General features: G+C 38.0%; 1 protein-coding gene across 7 annotated transcripts in view; it reads right to left on the reverse strand.

The window, feature by feature from the left end:
- Nucleotides 1–245: 245 nt before the first annotated feature.
- Nucleotides 246–25,241, reverse strand: part of HSDL2 (hydroxysteroid dehydrogenase like 2) — a 68,454-nt gene continuing 43,458 nt past the window's right edge. For 2 of the 7 annotated variants that reach the window (XM_010587734.3, XM_023545049.2), the window contains 2 exons: nt 13,555–13,683; nt 248–895 (listed from right to left, as the gene is read on the reverse strand). In XM_010587734.3, coding sequence (XP_010586036.2) covers nt 783–895; nt 13,555–13,683 — 242 coding nt within the window. In that variant the 3' untranslated portion in view covers nt 248–782. Of the gene's footprint in view, nt 896–6,767; nt 6,939–13,554; nt 13,684–25,241 lie in introns of all 7 variants that reach the window. The other 5 variants (XM_064291607.1, XM_064291608.1, XR_010323048.1 and 2 more) reach the window with 4 other exon arrangements.

The following is a 25,241-nucleotide window of genomic DNA, read 5'->3' on the forward strand; positions in this document are numbered from 1 at the left end:
AAAGAATTACACAAAGTAAGTGTTTTTAACTGATTATAGGTGGAGTTTAAGTTTAGCATTTTTTTTTAAATCATCTATTCTAATGTTCTCATTTCAAAACATTGTGACCAAGTGCATGCTTCTGAAGAGAAAATTATTTTAGGTCATTTGTTATACTTTTAAATAGAATGCATACTGAGATTAGTTGAATTACATTAATATTTTCCTGTATATATCATACACCTGGAAAGCTAGTTAACAAAATGAAAAACTCAGTGTTTTTGTTTCATTTAATACTCAGAAGTAGTATTTATTAAGTAGTTTATTATGTGATTTCTGTAAAAATACATTGTAGATATTTGTTAAAATAAGCATATAAAGGTTGAAAACACCATTAAGATTCTCACTAGTATACAATCCAAAACTAAAAATTTTAAACAGACTAACTACATGGGAAGAACCTACGAAAAGAGATAATTTTACTGCTTGACCTGGATTGATTGCTTATTATACTTTTCCTAGAAGAAAATTGTGAACGAGATATAAGGCTCTGAGAACAAAACCCACAGATGCAAAAATCTGAATGTCTTAGAATTCCATCTAATGAAGCTTATATTTGATTAGCTAGCTGTTTTAATTGCAATTTCAATCCTTACAGATAAATTCCATTTTTTCCAAGACAAACATGCATATATCCTTATTATACAACAGGGAAGAAAACAAGCGATTAGATTTTAAGAAGTTGAGCTTTTTACTTGTTGAGCTTAGTGGTGGACATTTTTTTTTTTTTTTTTTTCTTTCCTTCACAGTCGTGAACTGATCTGATTCATTAACTTCTCCAATTTGATTGCTAGGGCCATGTTACCTTTAATCTTCAATTTTCCTGACATGAATGCCATTGTTGGTTTTAGTTTCCCTAAAATGAGAAAACAAGAGAGAGAAAAGCATTGATTAGTGCCCTTACGGATGTACTGACTGCTTCGAGAACATACATCATAAAAATAATTTCCTTGAAAATCAAATTCATGGAAACTGAACAACACCTTGCTAAAAAACTACTGGGTTACAGAAAAAATTAAGAATGGAATAAAGAAATGCACAGAATCAAATGAAAATGAAAACACATTTTACCAGAACCTTTGGGACGCAGGAAAAGCAGTGCTCAAAGGTCAATTTATGGCAATAAATGCACACATCCAAAAAGAAGAAAGGGCCAAAATTGAAAAAGTAGAAAGAGAGGAGCAAAAGAAGCCCTCGGGCACCAGAAGAAAGGAAATAATAAAAATTAGAGCAGAATTAAATGAAATGGAGAATAGAAAAACAATTGACAGAGTTAACAAGACCAAAAGCTGGTTCTTTGAAAAGATCAACAAAATCAATAAACCATTGGCCAAACTGACAAAAGAAAAACATGAGAGGAAGCAAAGAACTCAAATAAGAAATGAGATGGGCAATATCACAACAGACTCAAAAGAATCAGAATAGAATACTATGAAAAACTGCACTCCAACAAATTTGAAAACCTAGAGGAAATGGACAAATTTCTAGAAACACACTATCCACCGGAACTAACACAAACAGAGGTAAAACAACTAAATAAACCTATAACAAAAGAAGAGATTGAAAAGGTAATTAAAAAACGCTCTGGCCCTGATGGCTTCACTGGAGAATTCTAACAAACTTTCAGAAAAGAGATAACACTACTACTACTAAAGGTATTTCACAGCATAGAAAAGGATGGAATACTCCCAAACTCATTCTATGAAGCCAGCATAATCCTCACACAAAAACGAGGTGAAGACATCACACACACACACACAAAAATACAGACTAATATACCTCATAAACATAGATGCAAAAATCCTCAACAAAATTCTAGCCAATAGAATTCAATAACATATCAAAAAAATAATTTACCATGACTAAGTGAGATTCATACGAGGTATGTAGGGATGGTTCAACATTAGAAAAACAATCAATATAATGCATCACATAAATAAAACAAAAGAGCCACATGATCTTATCAATTGATGCAGAAAAGGCATTTGACAAAGTCCAACACCCATTCATGATAAAAACTCAGCAAAATAGGAATAGAAGGGAAATTCCTCAACAAAATAAAGGGCATTTAAACAAAGCCAACAGCCAGCATCACATTAAATGCAGAGAGTCTGAAAACATTCCCCTTGAGATCGGGAACCAGACAAGGGTGCCCTTTATCACCACTCTTATTCAATATTGTGCTGGAGGTCCTAGCCAGAGCCTTTAGGCTAGATAAAGAAATAAAGGGCATCCAAATCAGTAAGGAAGAAGTAAAAGTATCCCTATTTGCAGATGATATGATCTTATTTATACACAGAAAACCTCAAAGAATCCACAAGAAAACTACTGAAACTATTAGAAGAGTTCAGCAGAGTATCAGGATACAAGAAAAACATACAAAAATCAGTTGGATTCCTCTACACCAACAAAAAGAACTTCAAAGAGGAAATCACCAAATCAAACCATTTACAATAGCCCCCAAGAAGATAAAACACTTAGGAATAAATCTAGCCAGAGATGTAAAAGGACCTATACAAAGAAAAATACAAGATGCTACTTCAAGAAACCAAAAGAGACCTACATAAGTGGAAAAACATATCTTGCTCATGGATAGGAAGACTCAACATTGTGAAAACGTCAATTCTACCCAAAGCAATCTACAGATACAATGCAATCCTGATCTAAATTCCAACAACATTTTTTAATGAGATGGAGAAACAAATAACCAACTTCACATGGAAAGGGAAGAGGCCTCAGATAAGTAAAGCATTACTAAAGAAGAACAAAGTGTGAGGCCTCACACTACCTGATTTCAGAGTCTATTATACTGCCACGGTAGTCAAAACAGCCTGGTACTGGTACAACAACTGATACATAGACCGATGGAACAGAATTGAGAATCCAGACGTAAATTCATCCACCTATGAGCGGCTGTTATTTCACAAAGACCCAAAGTCCATTAACTGGGGAAAAGACAGTTTCTTTAACATATGGTCCTGGCATACCTGGATAATATCCTCCTGCAAAAAAACAAGACGCATACCTCACACCATGCACAAAAACGAGCTCAAGATGGATCAAAGACCTAAATATAAAATCTAAAATGATAAAGATCATGGAAGAGAAAATATTGACAATGCTAGGAGCCCTAATACATGGCATAAACAGAAAACAAACCATAACTAACAATGCACAAACACCAGAAGAGAAACTAGGTAACCAGGAGCTCCTAAAAGTCAAACACTTAAGCTCATTCAAAGTCTTCACCAAAAGAGTAAAAAGACAACCTACAGACTGGGAAAAAAATTTGGGCTATGACAAATCCGATCAGCGTCTAACCTCTAAAATCTGTAAGATACTGCAAAACTTCAACCACAAAAAGACAAATAACTCAATTAAAAAACGGGCAAAGGATATGAACAGGCACGTCACCAAAGAAGACATTCAGGTGGCTAATGGATACACGAGGAAATGCTCATGATCATTAGCCATTAGAGAAATGCAGATCAAAACTATAATGAGATACCATCTCACCACAAGTCTAGCTTTAATCCAAAAAACACAAAATAATAAATGTTGGTGAGATTATGGAGAGACTCGAACACTTACACACTGCTGGTGGGAATGTAAAATGGTACAGCCACTTTGGAAATGGATTTGGTGCTTCCTTTAAAAGCTAGGAATACAAGTACCATATAATCCAGCAATCCCACTCCGTGCAATATATCCTAGAGATATAAGAGCCATCACATGAATAGATATATGCACACCCATGTTCATTGCAGCACTGTTCACAATAGCAAAAAGATGGAAGCAACCAAGGTACCCATCAACAGAAGAATAAAGAAATTATGGTATATTCAAACAATGGAATACTACTCAGTGATAAAGAACAACGAATCTGCAAAACATCTAACACGGATGAATCTGGAAGGTATTATGTTGAGTGAGATTAGTCAGTTGTAAAAGGATAAATATTGTATAATACCACTATTAAAAGAACTCAAGAAAAGGTTTAAACACAGAAGAAAACATTCTTTGATGGTTACAAGGGTGGGAAGGGAGGAAAAGGGGAATTCACTAACTAGATAAAACCCCATAGTACACAAGAATTATCTTAGGTGAAGAACAACACACAATACAGTGGAAGTCTGCACCAATGGACTAAACCAAAATCTAAGAAGTTTCCTGAACATAACCAAACACTTGAGGAACAGTGTAGCAGGGGTAGAGGTCTGGGGACCATGGTTTCAGGAGACATCTAGGTCAACTGGCATAACAAAGTGTATTAAGAAAATATTCTGCATCCCACTTTGGTGAATGGCGTCTGGGGTCTTAAGAGCTAGCCAGTGGCCATCTAAGATGCATCAATTGGTCCTAACCCACCTGGAGCAAAGAAGAATGAAGAACACCAAAGACACAAGGAAAATATTAGCCCAAGAGACGAAAAGGGCCACATAAACCAGAGACTCCATCAGCCTGAGATCAGGAGAACCAGATGATATCTGGCTACCACTAATGACCGCTCTGACAAGGAACACAACAAAGAGTCTCTGACCGAGCAGGAAAAAAATGGGGTGCAGAACTCAAATTCTAATAAAAGGACCAGACTTAATGGTCTGACTGAGACTGGAGGAACCCCAGAAGACATGGCCCCGGACTCTGTTAACTCAGAACTAAAACCATTCCTGAAGCCAACTCATCAGACAAAGAATAGACTGGACCATAAGACATAAAATGATACTTGTAAGGAGTGTGCCTCTTAATTCAAGTAAATACACGAGACTAAATGGGCAGCTCCTGTCCAGAGGCTAGATGAGAAGGCAGAAGGGGATAGGAGCTGGATGAATGGACACGAGAAATCTGGGGTGGAAAGGAGGAATGTGCAATCTCATCATAGGGAGAGCAACCAGGGTCAAATAACAATGTGTATGAATTTTTGTATGAGAAACTAACTTGAGTTGCAAAGTTTCACCTAAAGCAAATAAAAAAATAATTTCCTTGAGTTCTATAAACCTTGGAAGCACAGAAATTTCTATTACCCCATTGCATATCAGTATCTTGGGAATCTCAATTCCTATAGCAATAAGCTGAAGATGCAACATTTATATATTTAGTCACAGTACACTAAAGGATATATAGTCCTCAAATGAATTGTGATAAACAAATACTATTTTAGTTAATTTTCCAATCTATTATAGTTCATTAAGCTTTTAATACTTCAAGTTTAAATTAAAAAAAAATCAAACAGTTCAAATGTATACAACACTCAAAAAAAATGATCTTAGCATAGTGTACAGGCACAAAAGTATGTGTTAGCATTATTTTGACTACAGAAATGCCAAGATATAAAATGTTAGCACTAAAATAGAACCATCACTAATAACAATATAGTATATAATTAATGTAGGCTCCACAGAGGTAGAGGACTTTGTTTTTATTTGCTACTCTCATTTCCGGTGCTTGTACAATGTCTGTCACGCAGTGGAATGAATGAAGAAGTGGAGGCTCAGTGAGGATTTTGAGACTTGCCCACAGTCACACAACTTGTATACAGCAGCCCTGTAATTCAAAGCCAGGCCTGTCTGACTCTCATTTATGATTTCTGCCTTATATTATGACAATTTGGAGCCCTGGTAGCACAGTGGGTAAGAGCTATGGCTGCTAACCAATAGGTTGGCAGTTCAAATCCACCAGCCACTCCTTGGAACCCTATGGGGCAGTTCTACTTTGTCCTACAGGTTCGTTTTGAGTCAGAATAGACTCAACGGCAATGAGTTTGCTTTGGGTTTTTTTATTATGACAATTTATATACAGGTCACATCTCTTAGAAGGAAGAATATATGCTTGGTGCACTAGTAAACCTTCACTGTGCTCTTTGTAGAAAGAATGTGTGGGCTAATTTCTTTTATATATTATACAGTAAAACCTGTGAAAGGCGGAACCACCTGTGTAAGGTGGAAACCTGTCAGAGAAGGAAAACGCAAATATTTTCCACTAAAATGAGCGATGGAAAAGCGGTAAGACTGCACCCTGTCAAAGGAGGAAAACATGCGAAACCTAGAAAAACAAGGCAGTCCCATCAAGTTCCAGCTCTCAGGTTTCATTGTATAAATAAAGTACACTATATGTATTTATAGATATATATAAATGTATATATACACATATTTATACACACGCACTTATATATACATAATCTATTGAAATACTAAACACTTTTATATTATTCAAAATAGAAGTTGTAGCAAAGTGGTATAGCTTGGCTACAGATCAAGTCCAAGTTTTTCGTTTTAATGAATAAATTGAACTATATACTACTTCAAGAAAATAGGATGTTAAAACACCTAAACTTACAAATCACAGGTTAAAGGATAACTCTAATTTACAAAGAAGATGCCGGAAAGTCTTTATTCTTTGAAGGAACAGAACAGTCCCTCAAAAGACTTACTAACACTGACATTTGGGTGTCCTTAAGCTAAAAAACTGGTTCTATGCTCTGTCACTCTGTCATGGATTCAATTCTGTCCCCCCAAAATATCTTTCAACTTGGCTAGGCCATGATTCCCAGTATTGTGTTACTGTCCACCATTTTGTCATCTGATGTGATGTTCCTATCGGAGGTGTGATTAGCAACAGTTATGTTAATGAGGCAGGACTCAAATCTTTAAGATTAGATTATATCTTAAGTCACTCTCTGTTGGAATATAAAAGACAGAAGGGAGCAGAGAGACAAGGGGACCTCATACCACAGAAGTAAGAGCCAGGAGAACAGCGTGTCCTTTGGACCCGAAGTCCCTGTGCTGAGAAGCTCCTCGACTGGGGAAGACTTACAATAAGGATCTTCTCCCAGAGCTGACAGAGAGAAAAAGCTTTCCACTGGAGCTGGCTCTCTGAATTTGGACTTCCGGCCTCCTAGACTGTGAGAGAATAAATTTCTCTTTGTTAAAGCCATCCACTTGTGGTATTTCTGTTATAGCAGTACTAGATAACTAAGACACACTCTATAGGGAAGCCCAACACATACACAGCTTCCAATCAGCTTTATAGTACTATGCCCATAAAGATGAATTGAGGTCAAATGGTGGCAAAAACAAACAGATAAAAGGAACTTTGAGAAAAAAACAGAATGCATAAGTAGAAGTGAATTAAGAACCAATTTAAAAAATCCCATAACTCATGTCCTCAGAGATGAGAGTAGATCTTGCAGCCATGGATCAAAAACAGGATGCTGGTGTGAGGCGTAAGAGGAGGAGTATAGAGAAAAAGGGTAGGGGGAGCAGGGAGAAGGGAAGGAGAAAGAGACGCAGCTGAAGGAGGTGAAAGTGGGGAGTAGGAGGAGAAGAAGAACAAAGAATCAGAAAACAACAGTGAGCTCTTGGAAATTAAAATTTTGATAGGTAATATGAAAATGTAATAGAATGGTAGCAAGAAGGTGAAGAAATCTCCTAGAAAGTCAAAGAAAAAAATGATTATATCAAAGGATCAATTTTTCCCCCTAGAAGGTGAGAATGGAGAAAATTGAGAGAGAGAGAGAGAGAAGTATCAAAGAAATGATATAAGAATATTTCCAAGGGGTCCACCAAATACCCGGAGAAATGAAAAGAAAAAGAGAGCACACCAGCTTGTATTATTGTGAAATTTCAGAACACTACAGTGAAAGGGATGATTCAGATTCCAAAAGCTTTCAGAAAGGGGAAGGGTGGATGTGAAAGATTAAGAATAAAGATAATATCAAATTCTCCACGGTAATCTTAGAGATGAAGAATGACTTCAAATATTTTGAGGGAAAATGAATTTCAACCCAGAAATCTCTACTGAACCAATCAATCAATCCTGTGTGCTTGGGTGAAAATAAGTTATTTCAGATACATACAAAAAAATTACCTCATGTATCCTCTGTCAGGAAGCTGCTGGACAATGTATGCTGCTAACATGAGGACATAAACCAAAAAGAAGACATGACATCCAGAAAATAGGAGAGTGAATGTAGGAAAGAGTTAAAGGTATTCCTAGGACAACCCCTGTGTAACGGGCTCACTGAACTACCATTTAGACTGTAACAAGATGACAAAGGGCTCCAGGAAAAAGAGTGACCTGATTATCTTACACATTGGACAGAGTAGAAAACTGTATCAAGAGGTTGTGGGAGAGAGATAGGAAGATCTGCTTAGTTTCTTTATACCTTATCCCAATGTGGGGTGGAAGTAAAGAAGAACAAGAGGAGGAGGAACAGGACAAGGAGGAGAAAAACAAGGAGAAGGGAAAAGGGAGAGGAGGAGGGGATGAGAGGAAAGAGAAGAAAATATTTGCATAACATGTATCTAATAAAAAACATGAATATATAAAGAGTTCTTACAACTCAGTAAAAATAAAAACTGAATTTAAAAACTGGGCAAAGGATTTGAATAGACAGTTCACCAAATAAGATATATAAATAGCTATTAACCACATGAAAAGATATTCAACATCATTATTAGGGAAATGCAAATTAACCCCACAATGAGATATCACTACACACCTAGTAGGATGGCTATAAAAAAGACAACAGTAAGCGTTGGTGAGGATATGAAGAAACTACAGCAGCAAACAATTGGTAGTTTCTTTAAAAGCTACATATCAAAATGCCATATGACCAGTGTAGCAGGGACAGGGGATTGGGGACCATGGTTTCAGGGGACATCTAAGTCAACTGGCGTAATAAAATGTATTAAGAAAACATTCTGCATCCCACTTTGAAGAGTGGCGTCTGGGGTCTCAAACGCTAGCAAGCAGCCATCTAAGATGCATCAATTGGTCTCAACCCACCTGGATCAAAGGAGAATGAACACCTAAGACACAAGGCAATTACGAGCCCAAGAGACAGAAAGGGCCACATGAACCAGAGACTACGTCATCCTGAGACCAGAAGAACTAGATGGTGCCCAGCTACAACCGATGACTGCCCTGACAGGAAACACAACAGAGAACCCCTGAGGGGGCAGAAGAGCAGTGGGATGCAGATCCCAAATTCTCATAAAAAGACCAGACTTAATGGTCTGACTAAGACTAGAAGGACCCTGGTGGTCACGGCCCCCAGACCCTTCTGTTGGCCCAGGACAGGAACCATTCCCAAAGCCAACTCTTCAGACATGGATTGGACTGGACAATGGGTTGGAGAGGGATGCTGGTGAGGAGTGCGCTTCTTGGATCAGGTGGACACTTGAGACTATGTTGGCATCTCCTGCCTGGAGGGGAGATGAGACGGTGGAGGGGTTTAGAAGCTGGCGAAATGGACATGAAAAGAGAGTGGAGGGAGAGAGCAGACTGTCTCATTAGGGGGAGAGTAATTGGGAGTATGTAGCAAGGTGTACATAAGTTTTTGTGTGAGAGGCTGACTTGATTTGTAAACTTTCACTTAAAGCACAATAAAAATTATAAAAAAAAAAAGCCATATGACCCAACAATGCCACTCCTGGTAATCTACCCAGGAGAAATGAAAACATACATCCACACAAAGACTTGCTTGAGAATATTCATACCAACATTATCCATAATAACCAAAACTTAAAATAATCCAAATGTCCATCAGCTGGTCAGTGGATAAACAATATGTGTTATATTCATTCAATGTAATATTATTTAGCAATAAAAAGGAACTGAACTACTGACACATGTCACAACATGGATGAATCTCAAAAGCCTTCTGCTAAGAGAAGGTAGCCAGACACAAAAGACTACCTACTGTTTGATTTCACTTATTTGAAATGTCCAGAAAAGACAAATGTATAGATACAGAAAGCACATTAGTGGCTGACTGGCTGGGGGGTGGAAATGAGGACTGACCATGAAGAGTTGTGAAGGAATTTTCTGGGGTAGTGGAACTGTTCTAAAATTGAATTGTAGTGATGGTTGTACAAGTTTAAATTTATTAAAAATTATGTACACATGCAATGGGTGAATTTTATGGTATAATTACACCTAAGAATACTGTTTAAAAATTAACTATTCTTAAAAAACAGCTATTAAGCACAATGTTCTACAAATACTCCTCTGCCCCATGTATTGATCCAATAAAGCAATCTTGTACAATTTATTTTATTTCTATCATACTGCTTTACCATGCAGTGGCCTCTACTGGCCAAAAGAAGCGATTCTGATTATTTGATTAATAAATTACCGTAAGTTTTTATGTTTATAACATATCCACTATACAAATCAGGCCATATAAATGGTTATGGCTCTTGAAAAAGAATGCTTAGGATATAAGGCCTGAACTATTATGCCCAATCAAAGGAAAGATAGGATAAAGAGTAAGAATGAAAGACATAAGAAGCAGCAAACTTACTTGCTCCCAATCAGACCTCATAAAATACTTATGTTTTAAAAAAATTACTGAAATAACTGACTGATCTCCCCCAGTCAATCCAGGGGCACATTCACAGAAAGACAGAAATGGGAAGCCTACTTTTATAAGTTTATGCTACAGAAATAAAATGAAAGTTTAAAAAGTCACTTGAGTCTTTCATCTTTGGAGGGCAGAACAGTGTACTGATTAAGAACATGAACTTTACAGTTAGCTTCAATTCCAATCCTAGCTCCAACATTTACTCAATCGGTATATGACCTTGAGTTTATTGTTTAATCCAACAAAGCCTCAGTCTCCGTTTCTATAAAATGGAGGAAATATTTTATTGCAAAGGATTGTGAGCAGATTGCTTAGCCCAGTTACCATACAATAAACATTAGCTATAATTATTATTTCAATTTAGAAGCTGACAGTAAATTTTTTTGAACATTTTATTGTTGGTTAGGGGAAAGTTTACAGAGTAAATTGGTTTCCCATTCAACAATTTACACACAGCTTGTTTGGTGACATTGGTTGCAAATCCCTGAATGTTGTCAGCACTCTCCCCCATTCCTTCCTGGGTTCTCTGTGTCCAACTGCCCAGCTTTCCTGCCCCTACCTTCCTTCTGAATTTTGCTTTTGGGTAAATGCTGCTCTTTAGGTCTTATTTAGTTGATTGTTCTGAGGTGCACATTCCTCACTGGTGTTACTGTTCATTTTATATGCCTGTCTATTGTACAGCTATAATGTGATCTCTGGGAGTGATTTCCTTCCAATTTTGAATGACAGTAAATTTTTATTTTAAGTGGTCTTTAAGTTCAAAAAACTATATATTTATAAGATTCAAATTCACAAAATATTTACTGAGCATCTACTATGTCCAAAACACTGTGTTTAAGCTCTAGGGAGAAATAGTTGTTGAAACACTAAACAAACTATTAAAAATAATTGAAGCGGTATCTATTAACATGAAAAGATGTTATAATGTATTAAGTGAAAACGGTTACCAAAAATATTAATAGTATGATCTTGTTGTTATAAGCACAAATATGTATTTATATACATTTACCAAAAAAGTACATAAGATTGCAAACCAAAACTAATTGAGGGTAACATTTCATTGGTAAGATCCTGCTGCCATTTAGTCAATTCCTACTCATAGCAACCCTGTAGGACAGAGTAGACTGCCCCATAGGGTTTCCAAGGTTGTAATCTTTATGGAAACTGACTGCCACTTCTTTCTTCCATGAAGCAGCTGGTGGGTTCGAACTGCCCACCTTTTGGTTAGCAGCCGAGCACTGAACCACTGTACCACCAGGGCTCCTTTCAGTGGTAAGATAAAGAATAATTCTATTTTTTCCTAAGTGTATTTTCTAATGTTTTTAAATCAACATTTAACTCTCATATAATAAAAAAGAGCAAGTTGAAGAAAATTTGACCATTAGTACATAACATACAGATTGGCCCAGACAGTATGTAATCCATTAGCATCCAGGATTAGAAATGGAAAGCAGGATTTACGGGGCAGAAAGAGAATACAGTGTGATCTTCAATATATAAAGATTAAAACAAAACAAACAAAAAATAGTATTTATAACTCATTACATGAAAGATCTTTATATTAAAATGTTAGAGTATTTTAGTTTAAAGTAGTCAGTCCTGCTTCTGATAAATACATGTATTAATTAACATTTGGAGTAGTGTTTTAAGAGTAGAAAATAAGAGAAAATACCTTAAAATTTTTTCTGGCACAACTAGAGGTCCATTGGCAGAATAGAGAATCATGTAAAAGATTCTCTGGTTTAGGCATTCCACAGAAATCAGGGTCACTGGGCCATAGTGTGCCTAGTGGCACAGTGGTTAAAGCTAACTGAAAGGTGGGTGGTTTGAAAGCACCAGTGGCTTTCGGGAGAAAGATGTGGCAGTCTGCTTCCATAGAGATTTGCAGCCTGGGAAACCGTATAGGGTTACTATGAGTCGGAACTGACTCAAAGGCAGTGGGTTTGGGCCATGGAAGAGGCAGAGCTTCAGACCGGTTCCTTCTGGCTCAAACCTCTGCTGAGAATCTGCGTTACCAGCTCAAATATACTGATTCAGAATCTACATTTTAACAATATCCCTGGGTGATTCTTATATATAATACGTTTTGAAAATCACTGCTCTACTAGTGGCTCTCAGAAGTGTCCCTAACTAGCAATATTATCATCACCTGGGAACATGTTAGAAATGTAAATTCTCAGCACGGGTTCAAACCAGAATGAACTGATTCTAATCTCTGGGTAGAGGGATGCTATCCATCTCTTATTACGTCAGCTGTCAAGATTGAGGAATGGCCTTAATGGTGGCAACACTAGAGGGGCAAGGGGAGTGCAGACCACACCGGCTGACACTGTCAGAGGGGGGTGACATCAAAATGACTGTCTATAAAATTTTTGTGCAGTATTTCAGCAGAAGTTGTTTTATCAAAGTATCTCTACAGTTAGTTATAACATCAAAAAAATTTTCATAAGCCCAACTTAGATGTATCAATATACCTAGAAGGCAAAAACTCTATGCTAATTTACTCTTTAACTTTCTAATGTGCTCTGGTTAGAGCTGTCATTATTACCCAAATACAATGATGCTTTGAATCATATGGTTTCATCTGGGAGCGCTATAAGGACATGCTGTTGTTTTCATTGCTGCTGTGTTTCTACGGTTGCCGATTTTGTCAAATTTTCTGGTCTTTTATCTACAATACCATGGCAATTAGCGTGGGGTAGGGGGGTGAGAGCATGAGTTACCGTATGCGTGACACCAACGCTAGTGACGCCACTGGACTGTAATCTCAATAAGGGAGCTGCAGCTCAGTTTAGTACCTCTATTGATGAAGGTCTTATTGGAAATATGATCTCTTAGTCCAGTTAGTAAAATTAAGCCCACCTACGAGTTCTTTTGAATTATCTCTCTGTTTCCAACATTTTCTTATTGGCTTCTCAGTAATGCAAAAAGGAAAATCTGACATCTATTCCCTGTTTGTTGGATAAGTAGAAGAGGGAATAAAGGCAACAGTTATAACAACCTTCCCAAGACTGCATGCTCTTCAACATCAAGGACTGCTAAGATTCTCCTGCTTCATTAATGAGCCTTGATTATTTGCAAAGGGATAAAGCAAAAGGTCAGAACTAAATTTTCTTTAAATAAGTAAACTGATAAAATTGAAAACTCACCAGAAAACATTTTCATAAAATCTTCAGTAGACATACTCATCACCACATCTGCCTGGTCAGGGGGCTGTCCATATCCAACATTCCCACCCTTGCTTTTAAGATCAAGAAACCATGTTCCACCATCTTCACCTACATGGAAGATAAATATACAGAAATAAATGTCAAAGAAAGTCGTGTTCTACTTAAACTTAATAATTGGAATAATCTTACATAATACTGTTTCCCAAGTTAAAATCCTCAGGCTTCTATCAATCAAACTCAGCAAATATTTATTAAGTTTTTATTATGTGCTAGGTACTATCCTAGGCTCTGAAGACTCCGCAATAAAGAAGAAAAACATGTTTCCGCTTACAAAAGATGAGGACGAGGAGGATGTGGGAGCATATTAATAAAAGGTCAGGAAAGCACCAATGAAGCTGAGATTTAAAAAATAAGTAAGAATTGGCTAGACGAATAGTGAAGTGGGAAAATATTTCAGGCAATGGGAATGAGATATGCAAAAAACCAGAATCAAGGGTGCAGCATGTTTGAGGAACTGAAGATGGTAGAGTAGGACAGAAATATAAAAAAACAGGTGTGGATGGTGCCATCAGGTGAGCAAGTGAGGTAGTCAAGGCCCAGAGCAGAGTAAGCCGTGTAAAGGGTTTTCTGGCTTTGTCCTAAGGGATTTGCCATAGAAGGAGAATGCCCTTGTAAAGTTCATGTTTGAAACAGATCACCCTAACTGCAGTGGAGAGAATATACTGGAGAGCATCAAGAGGCTGTAGAAGGCTATCCAGGATAGTGGTGTAGTAGTCCAGGACCCTGAAGATGTATGCCTGGATCAGGATCGTGGTGGGGGGATGGAGAACAGTAAACATATATGATAATCTCAAAGTAGAACACAAGACTAGGTATCTAATTGAATAAGAAAAAGAAAAGGTAGGGGAGGGTGCATTAGAATAATTTGCTAGTGTGTGGCCTGTGAAACTGGGTAAACATTGGTGTGTTTTTTACTGGGGGGAGACTACTGATGAAGAGCATCTCCAGAAGCAAAGAGCGGTCAACAGCATCAAACGCTGCAAAAATGGTCACAAGGTAGAGAAGACAAATGCTCACTGGTGACATGGAAGTCACTAAGGACCTTGTTGTTGTCGTTAGGGGCCATCAAGTTGGTTCTGATTCACAGCGACCCGATGCACAACAGAACGAAACACTGCCGAGTCCTGAGCCATCCTCACAATTGTTGCTATGCTTGAACTCACTGTTGGCAGCTACTGTGTCAATCCATCTCCTTGAGGACCTCCCTTTCCTTTGCTGACCCTCTACTTAATGGTGTCCTTCTCCAAAGACTGATCCCTCCTGACATGTCCAAAGTATGTGAGATGTAGTCTCGCCATTCTTGCTTCCAAGAAGCACTTAGTTTTACTTCTTCTAAGACAGATTTGTTCGCTCTTTTGGCAGTCCGTGGTATAGTCAATATCTTTTTTCTAATACCACAATTTGAAGGCATCAATTCTTCTTCCATCTTCCTTATTCATTGTCCAGCTTTTGTATACATAGGAGGCGACTGAAAACACCATGGCTTGAGTCAGGTGCACCTTAGTCCTCAAGGTGACTTTTCAACACTTTAAAGGGGATTTTTGCAGCTGATTTGCTCAATGCAATGCGTCTTTTGATTTTTTTTAACTGACGCTTCCACGGGTGTTGATTGTGGATCAAGTAATATAAAATTCCTGACAACATCAATCGCCTCTCCATTTATCATGATGTTGATTATTGATCCAGTTGTGAGGATTTTTGTTTTATGTTGACGTGTAATCCATACTGAAGGCTGTAGTCTTTGATCTTCATCAGTATGTGCTTCACATCCTCTTCACTTTCAGCAAGCAAGATTGTGTCATCTGCATAATGCAGGCTGTTAATGAGTATTCCTCCAATGCTGATGCCCCGTTTTTCTTCATATACTGCAGCTTCTCAGATTATTTGTTCAGCATACAGACTGGATAGGTATGGTGAAAGGATACAACCCTGATGCACACTTGTCTTGACTTTAAACCATGCAGTGTCCCCTTGTTCTGTTCAGACAACTACCTCTTAATCCATGTACAGATTCCTCATGCACACAATTAAGTATTCTGGAATTCCCATTCTCCGAAATGTTATTCATAATTTGATACGATTCTACAGTTGAATGCCTTAGCATAGTCAATAAAACACAGGTAAATATCTTTCTGGTATTCTCTGCTTTCAGCCAGGACCATCCAACATCAGCAATGATATCCCTGGTACCACGTCCTCTTCTAAATCTGGCCTGAATTTCTGGAAGTTCCCTGTCAATATACTGCTGCAGCTGCTTTTGAATGATCTTCAGCAAAATTCTGCTTGCACGTGATATTAATGATATTGATCAATAATTTTGCGTTCAGTTGGCCAGGTAGCTGTCTTCCAAATTTCTTGGCACAGATGACTGAATACTTCCAGCACTGCATCTGTTTTTTGAAACATCTTAACTGGTATTCCATCAATTCCCGGAGCCTTGTTCTTTGCTGATGGCCTCAGTGCAGCCTGGACTTCTTCCTTCAGTACCACTGGTTCCTGATCATATGTTACCTCCTGAAATGGTGGAACATCAACCACTTCTTTTCGGTATAGAGACTCTGTGTATCCCTTCCATCTTCTCTTGATGCTTCCTGTGTTGTTTAGTATTTCCCCTGCAGAATGCTTCAGTACTGCAATTCGAAGCTTGAATTTTTTCTTCAGTTCTTTCAGCTTGAGAAATGCAGAGCATGTTCTTCCTGTTTGGTTTTCCATCTCCAGGTCTTTGCACATGTCATTATAATACTTTACTTTTCTTGAGCTGACCTTTGAAATCTTCTGTTCAGGTATTTTACTTCATCACTTTTTCCTTTTGCTTTAGCTACTTGATGTTCAAGAGCAAGTTTCAGAGTCTCTTCTGACATCCATTTTGGTCTTTTCTTTCTCTCCTGTCTTTTTAATACCTCTTCCTTTCTTCAACTATGATGTCCTTGAAGTCATTCCACACCTTGTCTGGTCTTTGGCTGTTAGTGTTCAACGCGTCAAATCTATTCTTGAGATGGTCTCTAAATTCAGGTGGGATATACTCAAGGTTGTACTTTGGCTCTCGTGAACTTGTTCTAATTTTCTTCAGTTTCAATATGAACTTGGATATGAGTAACTGATGGTCTGTTCCACAGCTGGCCCCTGGCCTTGTTCTGACTGATGGTATTGAGCTTTTCCATTATCTCTTTCCACAGATGTAGTCGATATGATTCCTGTGTATTCTATCTGGCAAGGTCTATATGTATAGCCGCCATTTATGTTGGTGAAAAAAGGTATTTGCAATGAAGAAGTCTTGGTCTTGCAAAATTCCATCATGCGATCTCCAGCATCATTTCTATCACCAAGACCATATTTCCCAACTACTGATACTTTTTCTTTGTTTCCAACTTTCAAGTTCCAATCACCAGTAATTATCAATGCATCCTGACTGCATGTTTGATCAACTTCAGGCTGCAGGAGTTAGTAAAAATCTTCACTTTCTTCATCTTTGGCCTTAGTGGTTGGTGCGTAAATTTTAATAATAGTTGTATTAACTGGTCTTCCTTGTAGGCATATGGATATTATCCTATCACTAACATCTTGAAATGTTCTTTTCGACGATGAATGCAACACCATTCCTCTTCAAGCTCTCATTCCCAGCATAGTAGACTATATGAATGTCCGATTCAAAATGACCAATACCAGTCCATTTCAGCTCACTAATGCCTAGGATATCGATGTTCATGCGTTCCATTTCATTTTTGACGATTTCCAATTTTCCTAGATTCACACTTCATGCATTCCAGGTTCCAGTTATTAATGGAGGTTTGCAGCTGTTTCTTCTCATTTTGAGTCGTGCCACATCAGCAAATGGAGGTCTCAAAACCTTGACTCCATCCGCGTGGTTAAGGTGGACTCTACTATGAGGAGGCAACTTCCCCAGTCGTATTCTGAGCGCCTTCCAACCTGAGGGGCTCATCTTCTGGCACTAAATCAGAAAATATTGCACTGCTATTCACAAGGTTTTCACTGGCCAATTCTTTTCAGAAGTAGACCGCCAGGTACTTCTTCTAGTCTTAGCCTGAAAGCTCAGCTGGAACCTGTCTGCCATGGATGACCCTGCTGGTATTTGAATCCTGGTGGCATAGCTCCCAGCCTCGCAGCAACACACAAGCCCCCACAGTATGACAAACTGATAGATGCGTAGGGGACCGAGGACCTTGGTGAGAGTAAATTCAATGGAATAGAGAAAAATAACAGAGCAGTGTATGTTGGGGAGAGTGAGCTGCAGATGAAAATAAGTTTGGTTCCGAAAATGTGATGAAAGATGTTTTTTGTGTTTCGTTTTGAAGATAGAAGAGACCTGGAAATGTTAAAATACTGTTGGAAAGAAGGCTGCAGAATGAATAAGTTGAAGAGGAGACATAATTAAGAGAACAAAGTTCCTGAGAAGGCTAGAGGAAACGGGAGTGAGAACTTTGCTACTCAAAATGTGATTATGAACTACAGCACTAGCTACACATGACAGAAATGCAGACTCTCAGGCCCCACCCAGACCTACTAAATAAGAATCTGCCTTTTAGCAAAATCTAAGGAATCACTGTAAACATCAAAGCTTGAGATGCACTGATCTAGAGCTGAGCTCCAATCTAACAGGAGGGGAGGTGGAGAGGATGGTGCCTATAAAGGCCGATTTGATATCTGTTGGCAGGAAGCTGAAGCAATTTCTGTCTGAAGGCTCCTATTCTCTCTTAAAGAAGAAGTGGGATTATCTGCTGACACTGGCAGATAAACAGTGAAGGGAGAGGTGGGAGATTTGAAGAACACTGAGAAGGCTGAAATACTCATTTTGGAAAACAGGGCAGTAAGCTGACCACAAAAAACACAGAATTCTGAGGTCCTGCTCAGTTGAAGAAGAGCAATGATGAATTTCTACTAGAACAGAGGCACAAGGCAGTGTTATTCTTGTTTGTTTTTTTCCAGCAGGATTTAGCAGGCTGATCCAACTGTGGTGCAGCCAGATAGTTTGATTCATCAGGACTAGGGTTTTGACAGGTGATGACATAAGCACAAACAATTTGGGGAGTTTAGGAGACAAGCAAGAGAAGGATTAAAGCAACGAACCATGGATTCTAAGTAGCATTAAAGAAAAACAAAAAAAGGAAAAACAAGAAGTCACTGATGGATTAAGGTAAAGCAGAGGGGTGGAAGGATAGAAGACCTGGTAAGTTAAGTCTGCATAGAATGAGACTAACTGAGGTAGTTAGTTCTTAACCTATCATTAACATGTGTTAATCTTAAATTGAGAAGAAAACTATTAAGAGAGGTTTCAAAGAGCTGACCACATTGAGACTGCACAGAGGAATCTCAAGAATAAAAATGGAAACTACCCATGGTGGAAGATAAATCACTGCAGTTACACTACCTGTCATGATCCATGTGTCCTTCTAAATTTTCTCTCAGTTACGTATGCCAAGGAGTTACGTAACACTGGAAGTATATGGAATGAAATTTTATTGTACATGTATCCACATGCACTGATTTTAACTTAAAAGTACAAATAGAGGTGGAGCCAAGATGGCGGACTAGGCAGACGCTACCTCGGATCCCTCTTACAACAAAGACTCGGAAAAACAAGTGAATCGATCACATACATAACAATCTACGAACCCTGAACAACAAACACAGATTTAGAGACGGAGAACGAACTAATACGGGAAAGCAGCAATTGTTTCCAGAGCCTGGAGCCAGCATACCAGTCAGGTACGGCACAAGCACAGAGAGCTGCTCCACCCCCCTGAACTAACCCCAGGAGGGGGACCAGCCGGTTCCACGGGCGGCGTGGGACGCAGCCGGTAGGAGAAGTCCCCGGGAGGCAGTGACTGGTCTTGGAGCAGAAAGAGCAACATCCGAGCCGGGGAACCGTCCTGCAGGGATTTGGACTGGACGCAGCGGATTTTCTGGAAAAACTAGTTTCCCAGTGATGGCTCGGAGACAACAATCCATATCAAACCACTTAAAGAAGCAGACCATGACAGCTTCTCCAACTCCCCAAACAAAAGAATCAAAATCTTCCCCAAATGAAGATACAATCTTGGAATTATCAGATACAGAATATAAAAAACTAATTTACAGAATGCTTAATGATATCACAAATGAAATTAGGATAACTGCAGAAAAAGCCAAGGAACACACTGATAAAACTGTTGAAGAACTCAAAAAGATTATTCAAGAACATAGTGGAAAAATTAATAAGTTGCAAGAATCCATAGAGAGACAACATGTAGAAATCCAAAAGATTAAAAATAAAATAACAGAATTAGACAACACACTAGGAAGTCAGAGGAGCAGACTCGAGCAATTAGAATGCAGACTGGGACATCTGGAGGACCAGGGAATCAACACCAACATAGCTGAAAAAAAATCAGATAAAAGAATTTAAAAAAATGAAGAAACTCTAAGAATTATGTGGGACTCTATCAAGAAGGATAACCTGCAGGTGATTGGAGTCCCAGAACAGGGAGTGGGGACAGAAAACACAGAGAAAATAGTTGAAGAACTCCTGACACAAAACTTCCCTGACATCATGAAAGACGAAAGGATATCTATCCAAGATGCTCATCGAACCCCATTTAAGATTGATCCAAAAAGAAATACACCAAGACATATTATCATCAAACTCACCAAAACCAAAGATAAACAGAAAATTTTAAAAGCAGCCAGGGAGAAAAGAAAGGTTTCCTTCAAGGGAGAATCAATAAGAATATGTTCTGACTACTCAGCAGAAACCATGCAGGCAAGAAGGGAATGGGATGACATATACAGAACACTGAAGGAGAAAAACTGCCAGCCAAGGATCATATATCCAGCAAAACTCTCTCTGAAATATGAAGGCAAAATTAAGATATTTACAGACAAACACAAGTTTAGAGAATTTGCAAAAACCAAACCAAAGCTACAAGAAATACTAAAGGATATTGTTTGGTCAGAGAACCAATAATATCAGATATCAGCACAACATAAGGTCACAAAACAGAACGTCCTGATATCAACTCAAATAGGGAAATCACAAAAACAAACAAATTAAGATTAATTAAAAAAAAAAAAATACACATAACAGGGAATCATGGAAGTCAACAGGTAAAAGATCACAATAATCAAAAAGAGGGACTAAATACAGGAGGCATTGAACTGCCATATGGAGAGTGATACAAGGCGATATAGAACAATACAAGTTAGGTTTTTACTTAGAAAAATAGGGGTAAATAATAAGGTAACCACAAAAAGGTATAACAACTCTATAACTCAAGATAAAAGCCAAGAAAAACGTAACGACTCAACTAACATAAAGTCAAGCACTATGAAAATGAGGATCTCACAATTTACTAAGAAAAACGCCTCAGCACAAAAAAAGTATGTGGAAAAATGAAATTGTCAACAACACACATAAAAAGGCATCAAAATGACAGCACTAAAAACTTATTTATCTATAATTACCCTGAATGTAAATGGACTAAATGCACCAATAAAGAGACAGAGAGTCACAGACTGGATAAAGAAACACGATCCATCTATATGCTGCCTACAAGAGACACACCTTAGACTTAGAGACACAAACAAACTAAAACTCATAGGATGGAAAAAAGTACATCAAGCAAACAATAAGCAAAAAAGAAGAGGAGTAGCAATATTAATTTCTGACAAAATAGACTTTAGACTTAAATCCACCACAAAGGATAAAGAAGGACACTATATAATGATAAAAGGGACAATTGATCAGGAAGACATAACCATATTAAATATTTATGCACCCAATGACAGGGCTGCAAGATACATAAATCAAATTTTAACAGAACTGAAAAGCGAGATAGATACCTCCACAATTATAGTAGGAGACTTCAACACACCACTTTCGGAGAAGGACAGGACATCTAGTAAGAAGCTCAACAGAGACATGGAAGATCTAATTACAACAATCAACCAACTTGACCTCATTGACTTATACAGAACTCTCCACCCAACTGCTGCAAAATATACTTTTTTTTCTAGTGCACATGGAACATTCTCTAGAATAGACCACATATTAGGTCATAAAACAAACCTTTGCAGAGTCCAAAACATCGAAATATTACAAAGCATCTTCTCAGACCACAAGGCAATAAAACTAGAGATCAATAACAGAAAAACTAGGGAAAAGAAATCAAATACTTGGAAAATGAACAATACCCTCCTGAAAAAAGACTGGGTTATAGAAGACATCAAGGAGGGAATAAGGAAATTCATAGAAAGCAACGAGAATGAAAATACTTCCTATCAAAACCTCTGGGACACAGCAAAAGCAGTACTCAGAGGCCAATTTATATCAATAAATGCACACATACAAAAAGAAGAAAGAGCCAAAATCAGAGAACTGTCCCTACAACTTGAACAAATAGAAACTGAGCAACAAAAGAATCCATCAGGCACCAGAAGAAAACAAATAATAAAAATTAGAGCCGAACTAAATGAATTAGAGAACAGAAAAACAATTGAAAGAATTAACAAAGCCAAAAGCTGGTTCTTTGAAAAAATTAACAACATTGATAAACCATTGGCTAGACTGACTAAAGAAATACAGGAAAGGAAACAAATAACCCGAATAAGAAATGAGAAGGACCACATCACAACAGAACCAAATGAAATTAAAAGAATCCTTTCAGATTACTACGAAAAATTGTACTCTAACAAATTTGAAAACCTAGAAGAAATGGATGAATTCCTGGAAAAACACTACCTACCTAAACTAACACATTCAGAAGTAGAACAACTAAATAGACCCATAACAAAAAGAGAGATTGAAACGGTAATCAAAAAACTCCCAACAAAAAAAAGCCCTGGCCCGGATGGCTTCACTGCAGAGTTCTACCAAACTTTCAGAGAAGAGTTAACACCACTACTACTAAAGGTATTCCAAAGCATAGAAATTGACGGAATACTACCCAACTCATTCTATGAAGTCACCATCTCCCTGATACCAAAACCAGGTAAAGACATTACAAAAAAAGAAAATTATAGACCTATATCCCTCATGAACATTGATGCAAAAATCCTCAACAAAATTCTAGCCAATAGAATCCAACAACACATCAAAAAAATAATTCACCCTGATCAAGTGGGATTTATACCAGGTATGCAAGGCTGGTTTAATATCAGAAAAACCATTAATGTAATCCATCACATAAATAAAACAAAAGACAAAAACCACATGATCTTATCAATTGATGCAGAAAAGGCATTTGACAAAGTCCAACACCCATTCATGATAAAAACTCTTACCAAAATAGGAATTGAAGGTAAATTCCTCAACATAATACAGGGCATCTATGCAAAGCCAACAGCCAATATCACTCTAAATGGAGAGAACCTGAAAGCATTTCCCTTGAGAATGGGAACCAGACAAGGATGCCCTTTATCACCACTCTTATTCAACATCATGCTAGAAGTCCTAGCCAGGGCAATTAGGCTAGACAAAGAAATAAAAGGTATCCGGATTGGCAAGGAAGAAGTAAAGTTATCACTATTTGCAGATGACATGTTATATACACAGAAAACCCTAAGGAATCCTCCAGAAAACTACTGAAACTAATAGAAGAGTTTGGCAGAGTCTCAGGTTATAAAATAAACATACAAAAATCACTTGGATTCCTCTACATCAACAAAAAGAACACCGAAGAGGAAATAACCAAATCAATACCATTCACAGTAGCCCCCAAGAAGATAAGATACTTAGGAATAAATCTTACCAAGGATGTAAAAGACCTATACAAAGAAAACTACAAAGCTCTACTACAAGAAATTCAAAAGGACATACTTAAGTGGAAAAACATACCCTGCTCATGGATAGGAAGACTTAACATAGTAAAAATGTCTATTCTACCAAAAGCCATCTATACATTTAACGCACTTCCGATCCAAATTCCAATGTCATATTCTAAGGGGATAGAGAAACAAATCACCAATTTCATATGGAAGGGAAAGAAGCCCCGGATAAGCAAAGCACTACTGAAAAAGAAGAAGAAAGTGGGAGGCCTCACCTTACCTGACTTCAGAACCTACTATACAGCCACAGTAGTCAAAACAGCCTGGTATTGGTACAACAACAGACACATAGACCAATGGAACAGAATTGAGAACCCAGACATAGATCCATCCACGTATGAGCAGCTGATATTTGACAAAGGACCTGTGTCAATTAACTGGGGAAAAGATAGCCTTTTTAACAAATGGTGCTGGCATAACTGGATATCCATTTGCAAAAAAATGAAACAGGACCCATACCTCACACCATGCACAAAAACTAACTCCAAGTGGATCAAAGACCTAAACATAAAGACTAAAACGATAAAGATCATGGAAGAAAAAATTGGGACAACCCTAGGAGCCCTAATACAAGGTATAAACAGAATACAAAACATTACCAAAAATGATGAAGAGAAACCAGATAACTGGGAGCTCCTAAAAATCAAACACCTATGCTCATCTAAAGACTTCTCCAAAAGAGTAAAAAGACCACCTACAGACTGGGAAAGAATTTTCAGCTATGACATCTCCGACCAGTGCCTGATCTCTAAAATCTCATGATTCTGTCAAAACTCAACCACAAAAAGACAAACAACCCAATCAAGAAGTGGGCAAAGGGTATGAACACACATTTCACTAAAGAAGATATTCAGGCAGCCAACAGATACATGAGAAAATGCTCTCGATCATTAGCCATTAGAGAAATGCAAATTAAAACTACGATGAGATTCCATCTCACACCAGCAAGGCTGGCATTAATCCAAAAAACACAAAATAATAAATGTTGGAGAGGCTGCGGAGAGATTGGAACTCTCATACACTGCTGGTGGGAATGTAAAATGGTACAACCACTTTGGAAATCCATCTGGCGTTATCTTAAACAGTTAGAAATAGAACTACCATACAACCCAGAAATCCCACTCCTAGGAATATACCCTAGAGATACAAGAGCCTTCATACAAACAGATATATGCACACCCATGTTTATTGCAGCTCTGTTTACAATAGCAAAAAGTTGGAAGCAACCAAGGTGTCCATCTACGGATGAATGGGTAAATAAATTGTGGTATAGTCACACAATGGAATACTACGCATCGATAAAGAACAGTGACGAATCTCTGAAACATTTCGTAACATGGAGGAACCTGGAAGGCATTATGCTGAGCGAAATTAGTCAGAGGCAAAAGGACAAATATTGTATAAGACCACTATTATAAGATCTTGAGAAATAGTAAACCTGGGAAGAACACATACTTTTGTGGTTACGAGGAGGGGAGGGAGGGAGGGTGGGAGAGGGTTTTTTATTGATTAATCAGTAGATAAGAACTGCTTTAGGTGAAGGGAAAGACAACACTCAATACATGGAAGGTCAGCTCAATTGGACTGGACCAAAAGCAAAGAAGTTTCCGGGATAAAATGAATGCTTCAAAGGTCAGCGGAGCAAGGGCGGGGGTCTGGGGAACATGGTTTGCGGGGACTTCTAAGTCAATTGGCAAAATAATTCTATTATGAAATCATTCTGCATCCCACTTTGAAATGTGGCGTCTGGGGTCTTAAATGCTAACAAGCGGCCATCTAAGATGCAG

The sequence above is a fragment of the Loxodonta africana genome, chromosome 9, assembly GCF_030014295.1.
Source record: "Loxodonta africana isolate mLoxAfr1 chromosome 9, mLoxAfr1.hap2, whole genome shotgun sequence".
NCBI lineage: Eukaryota > Metazoa > Chordata > Mammalia > Proboscidea > Elephantidae > Loxodonta > Loxodonta africana.